At 30.1% G+C, this 14161-nt stretch overlaps 1 protein-coding gene across 2 annotated transcripts; it reads right to left on the bottom strand.

Moving 5' to 3' along the window:
• Positions 1-706: 706 nt before the first annotated feature.
• On the bottom strand, positions 707-3547 carry LOC148562862 (translocase of chloroplast 34-like). 2 transcript variants are annotated; one of them, XM_088492150.1, is made up of 8 exons: positions 3322-3547; positions 2817-2930; positions 2576-2683; positions 2366-2490; positions 2000-2264; positions 1441-1509; positions 1184-1345; positions 707-987 (listed from the first exon to the last, which is right to left on the bottom strand). In XM_088492150.1, the coding sequence occupies exons 2-8, from the start codon at positions 2913-2915 to the stop codon at positions 886-888; spliced, it is 930 nt and encodes a 309-aa protein (XP_088348276.1). In that variant the 5' UTR covers positions 2916-2930; positions 3322-3547; the 3' UTR covers positions 707-885. The 2 variants fall into 2 exon arrangements, with proteins under 2 accessions (XP_088348276.1, XP_088348277.1); XM_088492151.1 differs by having other exon boundaries at positions 3326-3518.
• Positions 3548-14161: the final 10614 nt, after the last annotated feature.

The raw sequence follows: 14161 nt of genomic DNA, 5'->3' as shown, positions 1-14161 counted from the left end.
TGAAAGAGTTTTATATTGTTAGTGAATCAAATACTTTTATTTTTGACATTTGTTAAACTGGTGGGGTAGTTTATAAGATCTTTTTTCGATTATTGCTGTAAAACAATGCAAACATGGATGAAATTCAGCAAACATATATATCAAAAACTCAGAAACTAGAAGGCCTAGAACTAATGACAACACTATCTAACAAGACAAAGAACAGCTACTATTACATGTCTTCTTACTTTGTTCTCCCCAAAAGACGCAGCTGGGGCTTCTGCCTTCCAAAAAGATAATATTCTTAATACATTTCTCAATGTTCCCTTTTTTCTGATTTTGTGAATAAGAATAACTCAGAAAAATGATCCTCAACTAGCCTCATGATTTCATTTCTATCTTGAACCCACTGTCCTGAGGAATCTTTTAATCTTTCTATTCTATTTCCACCCCTCCTCTGAATTGTGCCATGAAGGAGGGCTAAAGGAATTCATTCCTCTGCCACAACACAACTAAGGAAAATATAAAAGTTCTTAGCTGCAGAGTGATATTGATGTGTGTTACTGAAAGATATTGCAGTATATTCCAATCTCTTCCCTTATTCCAAAATCATTTTGTTCAAAATTGTGTGGACGTGTTGTGTTATCTCTGTCATCATGCTACAACCATAATCTTTTTTAAGCCTTTAAGGTATCATGCTACTCATACTATTATAAATTGGAATGAATAGAGTAAAAACGGGTAGGTGTAAAATGCAAACCAAAATACAAAATCTTGAGTGTACAAAATATTCTGAGCCTCACAGCATTACAAGGGTGCCTACTTCAGCTAGATAATATATATAGAACAACTGATACCAGCTATGCTCTACAAAGTTAGAACGTGCCATCCCATGAAAATTGCCAATTAGAACCTGCGTTTAGCTTCCCTAATTGCCCACAACGGCTTGGCCTCATTTGCAACGTCATTCTTGATTGCGCGTTCAATAGGTTTAATCACAAAGAAATACTGTGTACAGGTGAACAAATATACAAGTAAGGATCTGTTTGGGTTTATAAAACTCTTGAAATAAATAGATATTCAACAAAAGGAACGGAAACTTTTCCCTTCTTGTATATGGCCATCGGAAGCATATGGTTTGCACTGAAAGAAAAATCTAGAGCAGACAAGCTACAATAAATATCTTTCAATGTTTAAGGCTTACCTGAAGTGCAAATAAGATGGGAATAAAGATCTTTCCCCTCTGATTAGGGTTTGGCCCTTCAATCAACTTCTTGTCAACAAAAATAGACTTGTTGCTCCTTGTTGTAACTTCTGTGATTTTTTCGACCAGATTAGGAATCCAAGCTGTCCCATTTGGAAGAATCTATCATAAAAAAATACCACAGGTCAGCTACTCAGCCAAAAACAGGGGAAAGGTACAATGATCAATTAATTAAAGGGAACATGACAAGTGCCAACCTTCTCATCGCTTTCATTCTTGTTACATCTCCCACTGTTCTCAACCAAAACAACGTGAATGCTAGAAACCTATGAGAGGAGACAAGAAACTCATATGTTAAACATCCAGATATATAAAGATTCTGCATGCAATATAATTAAAACTATAGCAAATGGTTAAGCATGGATTTGGGGGGGGGGGGGGGATAAGAGAAAGGCAACATAGTCAATCAATTGAAAAACGGAAAAAGATTCACATGATGACATGATGGAGTTCCACACTATAATACAAGATAGACCAAATGGAACATAGACTTGGGCCCACATTGAATAGCTTACAAAATAGATTTTCAAAGAGTTCCAATGGATCCTAAGCATACAGTCTTTACCCAACGAGCCAATTTTCAGAACACAATTTATATCGAGAGAAAGGATGGCCCTAGTATGTCAGAACATGACCTTGGGCCCATCCTTACCCAAAGGTAACAGCCATAACCATTATGGGCTCATTTTTTACACAAATTCCAATGGGAAAGCAAACAATTGGTGCATTTTAAGGTTGAAAATGTGCAACATTTACCACTGGGTCATCTTTCCTCAATCGAGCACCCTGGCGAACAACTTTTAGAAGTGCCTCCGATCTTTTTGAAACGAATTCATCATAAGGTATTCCATCGGGGGGTGAAAGCTGAGCATGTGTAAGAACTATCAAAGCCCTCTTCCATATTTCTTTGCCAAAACTATCAGTAATAGCTCTGACAACCAGCTTATCAAGGCTATCCACTCTATAGGTATCCAAACGGTCCACATAAAGCAGAATGTCTATGGTCTTGTTCAGAAGGAAACTACACAAGCAAGCATCATAAGTCCAAACACCAAAGATCAATCCAAGGAAAAGAAGGGATAAGAAATATGATCCAGAAACATGCTTCAAACAATAACATACTGTTTGATAATCTCCAAGGCCTGATCATTGATATATCCCCCTTCTATGAGACCAGGAGTGTCAATGATGTTTATTGTAAATCCTGTCCTTGTGCGTGACACCATTGCAGGTCTTAGTCCTTCCGACTTCCAAACCAAGAAAAGAGCACCCCATTTGATGTCAGCAATTAAAAATTAACTCATCTATCCTTAGGAGGAAAGAAACATGTACCTGAAAGGGATTAATAGTAACAGCTCTTTCTCCTATAATTGAATTCACGGTCGATGATTTTCCAACACCACTTTTCCCCATAACAAGTATTGTTAACTTGTCCACATTCTATGCCAACATATAGAGTAAAACAAGAAACTAATTTCAAAACAAGGCATTCATATACCAAATAATAAATAAATATGATGCTTGCATATGCTTTGCATATGTGAATTGGACATCAGAAAGCAAAAAGTTGAACCTTCTCCTCTAGTCTTCCCAACAGTTCAACCAATTTTGTCTGAGTTGCCGGCGCAAATGTTTTCAGTCCCACCCACTCACGGGTTATCGATGATGCCATGATTGAAAACTTGCCCTAATACCCAAATACAAAATAAATAAGACAGGTAAACACAAAAGTACAAGCAACACCATGAAATTCAGCTCTCTGTCTATCCATGAAAATCTTTCTCAGCATTACTATAGAAGTAAAACTAATAATAGTTCAATTGTTCACCCAAAACCAATAAAACCATAATTAATTGAGGACACAACAATTGCGAAAGATTCACCATCAGAACCACAATGTCACTTCATATAATAACCAAATCATTAAAGAGAGCAACACAAGTGATTGCAGATTCAGAAGTGTAAACAAGTTAATCTCATTGAAACGAGAAAACAGTAAACAATTTAAAATCCGCAAAGCTAATTCACGACATGTGTTGAACAACTAAAGCGACTCTAAAACAGGGATCGAGACGCACTGACGAGGAGACGGTGGGAGAAAGAGGCTGACGCCGAGAAACGGAGTGACGGTGGTCGGAGGGAGGGAGGAAATGAGGGGCGAGGCAGTGTCCGCTGTGGACTGAGGCAGCAGTGTGCGCGCAGTTGGGGGAGAATGAGTGCGTCAAAGCATGTGTAATTCAATAAGGGAAAGTGTGTTACCTGTTAGGGTTTCACTTTCTCTGTATGTATGTATGTATTTATGTAGAGGTGTTCAAATTCAAACTGATCTAAATTAAATCGTTTATTCAATCCAATCCAAACCGAAAATCGATTAAAACGGCACTAATTTGGATTTGATTGGATTTTATTTTTTACAAACCGTTGGATCAGATCGAATTTACTTTTCATAACCGATCCAATCCAATCCAAACTGCATAATGTACTATAATATTAATATTTTATTATTATATTTATAATTATTCTTATAATATGTTCAATTTGTTATACATTTTTATATTATTCATTATTATTATTATTTAATAAATATTTTATTTTCAAAATGTTATTTATTTATTTATTTTAACTAACCTATACTTTTATTTTTATTGTTATGTTATGTTGGTTTTTAAAAATATTGTTGAGACTTGTTATGTTATTGTTCATTATTTAAAATTTGATGTTAATACTTATTATATGTATTTAATTTTTTTAATTTACAAAACCGCAAATCCAATCCAATCCAAACCAAATCGCTTAAAATTGTATCGGATCAGATCGAATTTTTTTTAAAGGTCATCTAATCCAAACTGCACCGCAAACAAAATTAGTGTTCGAATAAGATAAATTTTTGACTCAAAACCGATCCAAACCAAGAATACCCTATATGTATGTATAGTTGTTTGTAACTTTGTATACATTACATTCTTAATTCTTGTTACGCTTTTCTTCCCCTTCTAATTCTTGTTCTTTTTCTGTAATTTCTTTTTTCTTTTTTCTCTTTTCTCCTTCTTCATATCTCTTATGAAAAAAATAAAAAAATAAAAATAGGACAAAAGAAAGAGAAAAAAAATAATAAAACAAAAAATACAAATTTTTTGTATTTTCATCTATAATTATAATGTTTCTCTTAAAAATTTATACTTTTTTACGGCATTTGTTAGAAAAAATTTACCTTTAAAATTTATCAAAGTTTGAAAACACAAAAATTCTATAACTTCATCTAAATATGCTTTTTAAAAAAATTTCTGTATTATTTTAAACTTTTGTTGTAAATGTTATCTTTAGAATAAAAAAATATTAAAAACATAAAAATTTCAATAATGAATAATACAAATATTTCATTATAGAAAACATAAAAATTCTCAATTGCAATTTTTTGTTATATATCTAAATAGAGAAATTTTATTAAAAATATAAAAGTATATTTCAATAAACATAAAAACTCAAAATTTTTTATGGGTTATTTTTGTTATACTTTCTTCCAAAATTTCTATATTTATTATAAAAAAACAAAAGATAAATAAGTCAAAAATTTTATATTTTATTCTACAAATTTTTATAATTTATTTAAAAATTTATATTTTTTAAAATAAATTTGCTACACATTCAAGTTTTATTGCCATCCAAGTTCAATCAAGTAGGCTCAACACCAACAAAAAACACTCATTAAAAGAGTGTGTAACACATGCCCAAAAATCCCAAACAAACGTTATCTCTCGTTTCGCGCTCGAATATAAAAAATCGTTCACATCTCCTACTCAAAATTACAACAAAGAAATTTAAAATCTCTCTCAAAATCTCTCAAAAAATTTTCAAATTCTCTGTGAAAACTACAGAAAAATTTGGTTCTGCGTTTGAGATCATCAACAAAAAACACAGAAAAAGAACAACAAAGATTTCTCAAGGTACTGACAAAATTACTTGTTCATTATGTTCAGTTTTCTCCTTTGTATTTCTTGCATTTCTACTAGTTCGATTTAGGGTTTAGTAGATCGAGTTCGTTCATTTAGTAGATCGAGTTTCTCTTATTCAATTTTTTCTTGTTTTTCTCTGTAACTAGGGCATCGTAAAGAATTTCGGTTCATTTCTTAGTTTATTTAAGGTTCAATTGGATGCAAAAATGTTTGATGATTGAGCCTTTTTTACTACTTGTTCAAATCTGAAATAATTTCGATTCATTTGTGAATTAACTGATATTTACTCGATGCTATTATTAAGTATTGACCAAATTTTATTTCTTAATTTTTTCTAGTGCCATCATTAAATAATTTTGGTTTATTTTTTAGTTTATTTGAGGTTTATTTGGATCCAGAAATGAATTCAATGTGTGTTTTGTTGATGATTGAGTCTTTTTGACTATTTGTTCTAATCTGAACTAATTTCGGTTCATTTGTGAATTAACTGAGGTTCACTGGATGCTACTGTTAAGTATTGACCAAATTTTTTATTCCTTAATTTTTTCTGGTGCCATCATTAAATAATTTTGGTTCATTTCTTAGTTTATTTGAAGTTCATTTGGATGCAGAAGTGGATTCAATAAATTTTTGTTGATTATCGAGTCTTTTTGACTACTTGTTCAAATCTGAACTTTTCGGTTCATTTCTGAATTAACTAAGGTTCACTTGATGCTATTTAAGTATTAACTAAATTTTATTCCTTATTTTTCTCTGGTGCCACTATTAAATAATTTCAGTTCATTTCTTAGATTATTTGATGTTCATTTGGATTAGGGATGGCAAAATTTTCCGAGACGCGGGGATCCCTGCGGGGACTGCCCCGAATGGGGATCTGATTGTGGAAAATTTTCTCCGCGGGGATGGGGATGGGGGACAAAATTTTCCGGAAGCAGGTGCGGGGACCCTAGCGGGGATCCCCGCCCCGTCTTTGCTATTCCCCGAAATTTATTAATTCCTTGAATTATCCTTAATAGTTTATTTCTCATATATGTTTTTTAGCCATTTCTCACACACACATATAAATAGAAATCCAAAACTCCTAATCTTTATTTGCATAACCCTTCTTCAATTCAGAGATCCCTAAGGCTATCCATACTCCATCCAACCTCTCTGCAGCCATCCCCTCGTCACCCTTCTCACCGCACCGTCACACCTCACCATGCCATCACCCTTACCGCGTCGTAATTTCTATTTGCGGCGTTTCTTTTCGTAACTCTACCGTCGTCTCCATTATCTTCTCTGTTGCCGTGTCTCCTACCTCGTCCATTGCTTTTTTCTTTGGCTCGTCGTTGCGTCCCCCCATTGCGTTATTTCGAAAGAAGTCATCATCGTGTCATTTAGACTATTTGTATAAAATCTTGCAGTTTTTGTATAAGATAGATACTTGCAGCTCTATTCATATGGAAATTAATAATTAGTTAGAACTATTATGTAGATGGGGAGCAATATTCTCCCACGGCGGAGAATGGGGCGGGGATAGGGAGCAAATCTGAGGGCGGGGATGAGGAGCAGGGAGGCATCGCTCGCCCTCGCCCTGCCCCATTGACATCTCTAATTTGGATCCAGAAATGAATTCAATGTGTTTTTGTTGATGATTGAGTCTTTTTTACTACTTGTTCAAATCTGAACTAATTTCGGTTCATTTGTGAATTAACTGAGATTCACTTGATGCTGCTGTTAAGTATTAACCAAACTTTTTATTTCTTAAATTTCTCTGGTGCCATCATTAAATAATTTCATTTCATTTATTAGTTTATTTGAGGTTCATTTTGATCCAAAAATAAATTCAATGTGTTTTTGTTGATTATTGAGTCTTTTCTACTACTTGTTTAAATCTGAACTAATTTTGATTCATTTATGAATTAATTGAGATTCACTTGATACTGCTATTAATTATTGACTAAATTTTTTATTTTTTATAGGTAAGTATCATTAAACATAGTTGATCTTCTACTTCTAAATTAATACATATTAATAAATTTTTTTTAATTGTAGGAATAAATTGATGCTTTTAGGCATGAATATGGTTCAATTATTCTCTTGGACTAGATAAATAGATTGAGAGAAAAAATTATTAAAGGATCTGAAAGCATAAAAATCTCAAAGCCATCTAGTGTTCTCTCAAGTCTTTTCTTTAAATTATTATTTGGGGATATTAAAAATAAATAGGTTCAATCTTTTAAATTGTAATAAATTTTTGTTGACATTCTTAAATAGTATTTTGTAAAGAATTATAAAAAGGCAAACACTTCTTTGACTCTTTTTAAGTGTTAACATATATATATATATATATTTTTTTTTTTTTTTGAAGGTATCTGATAACATTTATAAAGTAAAGTATTATTTTTTTTTTATTTTACTACAAATTTATTCTGTAAACTAAAGTTTTATAGTCAAAACTTTGAAGTAGCAGTGAGAAATGTTAATACGTTGGTCAGCCCAGATCGTAGTCCCAGTTGTAAGTCCTAACTTAGACAGTGAATCCGTTGGTTAACGAGGGTGGTTCCGTAACTCACAAAGTTCTAACCATAAAATAGCTAGTTTGTTGAGAACGATGAGTAGTTTAAATCTAGGAAAAAATAATTCTTTAGTAATAAGAACAGATAATGATGAAGCATCCACCTCTGGAACTAAAAATGAATTAGAAATAGCTAAGTTAGAAGAAAATTTTCATAATTGGAATATACCTATAATAGATAAAGATAAAGTATATAAAAAGAGAAACTTCTGGGAAGGAATGAATTATGAAATTCATAAGTTAGAATATTGCAAACCAGGTACAAGTAGTAATAAGATTATTACCATCTTAGAAGAGGATAAGTTGAAAGAACATAGCAGTAAAGGATATAACTTCATCCATATAGGATTAATACAAGTAGCCATAAAACCTAATTTTAGAATAGGAATTAATTTGCCTACATTATTAACCTTAAGAGATACCAGATTCTAAAATTTCAGTGATTCATTAATAGGAATATTAGAAAGTAACTGTCATGATGGACCAGTTTTATTTAATTGTTACCCAAATTATGCTATGAATTTAAAAAATGAATACACATGGCAAGCCTTAAAACTGCAAGTAAGATCTGATGAGACAATTATAAATGAGAAATATGATCCATTCGAAATAATCTATAGAATATATTATAAAATTACTAAGGTTAATTATGACTTTAAAGTATTAAGACAATCCTCAAAAGAAGAAACAATAATTATGCATGCAAATCTAAAAAGATCTAATATACAAACCCTTAGAAGGTTAAGACATGAAGAATTAAAAAGTAGAATGTCTGAAGAATGGGTAATACCTGATGGTATTGAAGAACCACAAATACAAAATACTAGAATAAGAGAAATAATAAGAGAAGGACCAGATATTAGAATTAGGATAAATAGATCCCAATCATTAAGAATTTCTGATAATGTTGAAACTATTAGTTATAGAAATTTTATAGATAACTCATCAATAGGAAATATGAATAATATTTTAGGAATTGACAACAGAAGGCCACATATAGCCACTGTTGTATACAAATTACCTTCAGAATTTGATCCAATAGAATCACAAGTTTTATCAGTAATTATTAAAGAAGAACCATTTGAGATTGATAAAGAATGGATAAGACAAGATTTTAATGCTGATTATAATAAACTATTAAGAGATTGGTATTTTACCAACCATTCAGAAAATGAAGTTATTAGACTAAGAGAACTATTCTATGATTTTATGAAAGAAAATAGAATTAGTTTATACTTTTTTGATTGGTATGTTAATTATTACTCTAAACCCGATAAGAAAATATGTCCTTTAACAAAATCAACTGTTGTTTGGAAAACAAGCTCAGGATCAGTAATAGAATCTGAATATCCTCCTAAAGAAACTATCAAAATACCAATTGAAAAAGACCTAGAAGTTGAAGCAACATCCTATAAAGATAGCAATGCAGAAGAAAATATAGAAAAAAGAGATATTAAGAAATTACATCAACAATTAAACTTTACTAATACCATGTTAGATATAATGAAAAATCAATTAGGAAGAATGAAAAATATGGAAAAAAGTCATTAAGGTAGAAAAATCCATAGAAAAACCTATATATAAGTTACAAAGTTTAGATAATATTAGTTTAAAATCTAAAGTAGAAGCAAAAGTTGAAGAACTAAAAGAAAAACTTAGAAGTATTAGTTTAGAAAAATTGACAATTAATACATTGCAAAAGGAAGAAGAATTAGAACTAAATAAAATATCACATAAAAGAGATTATCCTAAAACAATAAATTATTATTCTAGACCATCACCAGTAGATGTAGGCCTTGAAGAGCGAACACAATTAGTGCAACATAGCTTCATAGGATCAGACTTAGTAGAATGGAACATAGATGGATTAAGTAAACAAACCATCTTAGATTAAATGTGTAATATGACTATGGCTGCAACTGCCTATAAAATGAAAAAAGCCTCCGATAAAGAAACAGCAATTATGATAACTCAAGGATTTACAGGACAATTAAAAAGTTGGTGGGATAATTTTCTCAACATCCAAGAAAAAGAATTAATTATTAATAGTATTAAACAAGAAGATCAGTCACCAGATGCTACATCCACATTAATATATACCATTATTAAGAACTTTGTAGGAGATCCAAGTACTTTTAAAGATAGGATAGGAACTCAATTAATGAATTTAAGATGTCCAACCATGTCTGATTATAGATGGTATAAAGATGTCTTTATGTCAAAAGTTATGATAAGAGATGATGTACATACATCTTTCTGGAAAGAAAGATTCGTAGCAGCTTTACCAAAGTTATTCTCTGAAAAAGTATTACAAAAACTACAAACACAGTTTGGGACCCAGATTCCCTATAACTCATTAACCTTTGGACAATTGCATAATATAATAGTGTAAACAGGTATAGAAGTATGCACAGATACCAAGATACAGTAGAAAATAAAACAAGAAAGTATCACGGAAAAAAGAGAGCTTGGCACTTTCTGTTATCAATATGGAATAACTCTTGAAAAAGCACCTAGTGAACAGCATAAAATTAAAAAAAAAAATTTTATAAAAAACCTAAATATAATATAGACAAACTCCTTTATTATGAACAGAAATATTATAAAAAATTCCATAAAACTCCTAAAGAAAACCCTAAATCTTCTAATAAGAAAAAACAAGTAACATGTTGGAAATGTAAAAAATAAGGACATTATGCTAATAAGTGTACGACAGAACAGAAGATAAATAAAATAGAAAATAAAGAGATTAAACATGCTTTAACAGCAATATTAATCAATTCAGAATCAGAAGAAGAATTAATTTATGAGGATTCTTCTGAAACTGGAGATTATTTTATACAACAATTAGACCTTATGTCAGAAGAAGAAAGCTCATAAGGAAATAGTGGAAAAGAGGAACAGAATAATTTTTTAGGAATATGATTATGTAACTGTAGAAATTGTGAAAAAATTGTAAATGTTTTAATTAGAGAACAAACCTCTACACTGGTCAAAATAATAGACAAGTTAGAAGACACTCTATTAAGAGATGAGTTCATAAGGCAATTAGCTGAATTAGTTAAAAAAGAAGAAGAAAGTAAGTAAGAAATAAGACCGATAGAAATAAAAGAAATTTATAATCGTTTTAAAAACCCACAAGAAGAAGTTTCTCTTAATTCTCTCAAAGAGGAGATAAAAAAGTTAAAAAGAGAAATTTTAGAATTAAAGCAACAAAATATCAATATGGACTATAGATTACTAAAAATAGAAGGAAAAAATATAATAAAAATCCAAGAACAAACTTTGAAAAATAATGTTAGAAAAACAGAGGAGATTAGTAACATAACAATTCCTGAGAATTATATTAACCTGGGTACAGAAAATTACATAAATATACTAACTTTATTAGTAAGCCAAAAATGGTTCACTATGATAACCTTAATAGTGGGAAAAGAAAAATTTGATTTTATAGCTATGGTAGATTCAGGAGCTGATGTCAATTGTATACAAGAAGGATTAATACCTACAAAATATTATGAAAAAATTATAGAAAGAGTCCTAATGGCAGAAAATGATAAAATGACTATAGACTATAAGTTATCTAAAGCAAAAATTTGTAAAAATAGAGTATGCTTTGCTACTACATTCTTTTTGGCAAGACATATATCATCAAGTTATATTAGGAAATCCTTTTACTTTATTATTATAACCCTTTAATGTTGACATTGATGGAATAATTTGTACACGAATCCCCAATCATCTTGTTCATTTTGAATTTCTCACTAGACCAAAACAACATGAGCTCAATATGTTACAACACCTATCTATACAAGTTAGTGGTATGGAAGCAGAAGCAAAATAAATTAATTGTTTGAGTCAAGAGAAAATTTTACAAGACCTATCACTCCAAATTAATATTATAGAAAGAAAGATAAGACAAATTAACTATTTAAATCAGGAAGTTACACATAAAAGAATATAAGAACAATTACAAACTCCAAAAATACAAGATAAAATAAAAGCAATTGAAGAAAAAATTAAGAAAGAATTATGTAGTCTAAACCCCACAGCTTTTCAGCATAGAAAATTACATGAAATATCTTTACCATATGAAGATGGGTTTAATGAAAAAAATATACCAACCAAGGCAAAATCAATACATATGAACAAAAAATATCTATAATATTGTAAAAAAGAAATACAAGAATATTTAGATAAGGGACTAATAAGACTTTCAAAATCACCCTGGAGCTGTACAGGCTTCTATGTGATGAAAGCATCTGAAATAGAAAGAGGTGCTCTAAGGTTAGTTATCAATTATAAACCTCTAAACAAGGTATTAAAATGGATTAGGTATCCCTTACTAAATAAAAGTGATTTAATTAAAAGATTAAATAAAGCAAATATCTTTTCAAAATTTGATTTAAAATCAGGATATTATCAGATTGCAGTAAAAGAGGAAGATAGATATAAAACAGCTTTTATAGTACCCTTTAGACATTATGAATAGAATGTAATGCCTCAAGGATTAAAAAATGCTCCAAGCGAATTCCAAGAAATAATGAATAATATATTTTACCTGCATATAGAATTTACCATAGTATATCTTGATGACATATTAGTATACTCAAAAGGAATAAAGCAGCATATATATCATCTAGAAAAATTTATGGATATTATAAAAGAATAAGGATTAGTTTTATCAGAAAAGAAAATGAAAAATTTCACAACTAGAGTAAGGTTTTTAGGATATGAAATTTATCAAGGAACTATAGTACCTATTAAAAGAGCTATTGAATTTGCAAATAAATTTCCAAATGAAATAACTAACAAAAAATAACTCCAAAGATTTTTGGGATGTTTAAATTATGTAGCAGAATTTCTACCTGGAATAAGAGTCACATGCGAGCCTCTTTATAAGAGATTAAGGAAAAATCCACCTCCATGGACAAAAGAAATGACTTCTATAATAATAAAGATAAAAAATGCAATAAAAGAAATACCTTGTAAAAGTATACTAGATCCATCGGCTAAATTAATTATAGAAACGGATGCATCAGAATTAGGACATGGAGGAATTCTTAAACAAATACCTCCTAATAGCTCAAAAGAACAAATAGTAAAATATCATTCAGGAATTTGGAACCAAACTCAAAAGAATTACCCAACAGTAAAAAAAAAAATACTTGCCATAGTATTATGTGTTTCAAAATTTCAAGAAGATTTATTTAACAAAACATTTTTAATAAAAACTGATTGTAAAGTAGCCCCAAATGTTTTAGAAAATGATGTCAAAAATCTGGTTTCAAAACAAATATTTGCAAGATGGCAAGCTATTCTATCATGTTTCGATTTCACTATTGAACATATAAAAGGAGAACTAAATTCACTTCCTGACTTTCTTACTAGAGAATTTTTTCAGGGAAAGAATGGATCAAAAACCAGCCTCCAGTGAAGATTATGATCAACCTTTTACCAAATAAAAGAAACAAAATTACCTATTACTCCTGTACCAGCAAAACCATTATCATTAAGACCTATGACTATGTCACAGGTTGTAAAAGCATCATCATCATCATTACCTTCTAAGAACTCTTTAATTACTACTAATAATAAATTCACATTATTGCAACCATCAGATCTCTATAACACTCAACCTTTGAAAGAACAGTTTTCTTACTATGATATATATATATATATATATATATATATATATATATTCGAATTTTTTAAAAAAGTTCTTTTTAATTTATTTATTGAAAATGTCTAGACTATATTAAGATCACATTAATTTGAATGAATCTAGATTCACACTCAATAAATTGAATGTATTTATTAAACCTTAACAATAGCAAAAATATAAATGAATCGAAATTTATTCTAATAAACAACTAAACTACCACAATACAATTGCAAAAACTGAATTAAAAAACTAAAAAATGACTATTCAATAAAACATAATACAAATCAGGAATTAACCCTCATTTTCATCAGGTGTCTTGAAAAGTCATCCCAATTTTTGGGATAAATTATTCATCGACAACACACCTGGACTTCAAATGAAATGAAATATGATTATAACAACACCACTCTATAATAACAAGTGAATTGAAAATTGTGCATCACATAAATCCAGAAACTCTTGCATTCTATCCAAATTTAAATTCATAAACAACACAGATTTTAGTAAAGAAGAACGAAATTATTCATGATCACTTTATTTAATTGTATTAGATTCCATTCAATTCTATTCAATTTGTCTTGGAAGTCATCCCAATCTTTGGAATAAATTGTTCATCGACAAGACACATGTACTGCAAATAAATCAAAATATGATTATAACAACACCATTATATAATAACAAATGAATCGAAAATTGTGCATTCTATAAATTCAGAAAGTCATGCATTTTATCCAAATTTA

Source organism: Arachis ipaensis, chromosome B6, assembly GCF_059453495.1.
Source record: "Arachis ipaensis isolate K30076 ecotype BB chromosome B6, ASM5945349v1, whole genome shotgun sequence".
In the NCBI taxonomy this organism is placed as follows: Eukaryota; Viridiplantae; Streptophyta; class Magnoliopsida; order Fabales; family Fabaceae; genus Arachis; species Arachis ipaensis.
The sequence above is the reverse complement of the archived record's forward strand: the minus strand, read 5'-3'. Positions and strand labels throughout refer to the sequence as shown.

Coding starts and splice junctions, on each gene's coding strand:
- LOC148562862 (XM_088492150.1), bottom strand. CDS start 2,915: ATGGCATCATCGATAACCCGTGAGTGGGTGGGACTGAAAACATTTGCG. Junction 2,491..2,575: donor TTACTATTAATCCCTTTCAG/GTACATGTTTCT, acceptor TTGGTTTGGAAG/TCGGAAGGACTAAGACCTGC. Junction 1,510..1,999: donor TGAGGAAAGATGACCCAGTG/GTAAATGTTGCA, acceptor CTCCTCTCATAG/GTTTCTAGCATTCACGTTGT.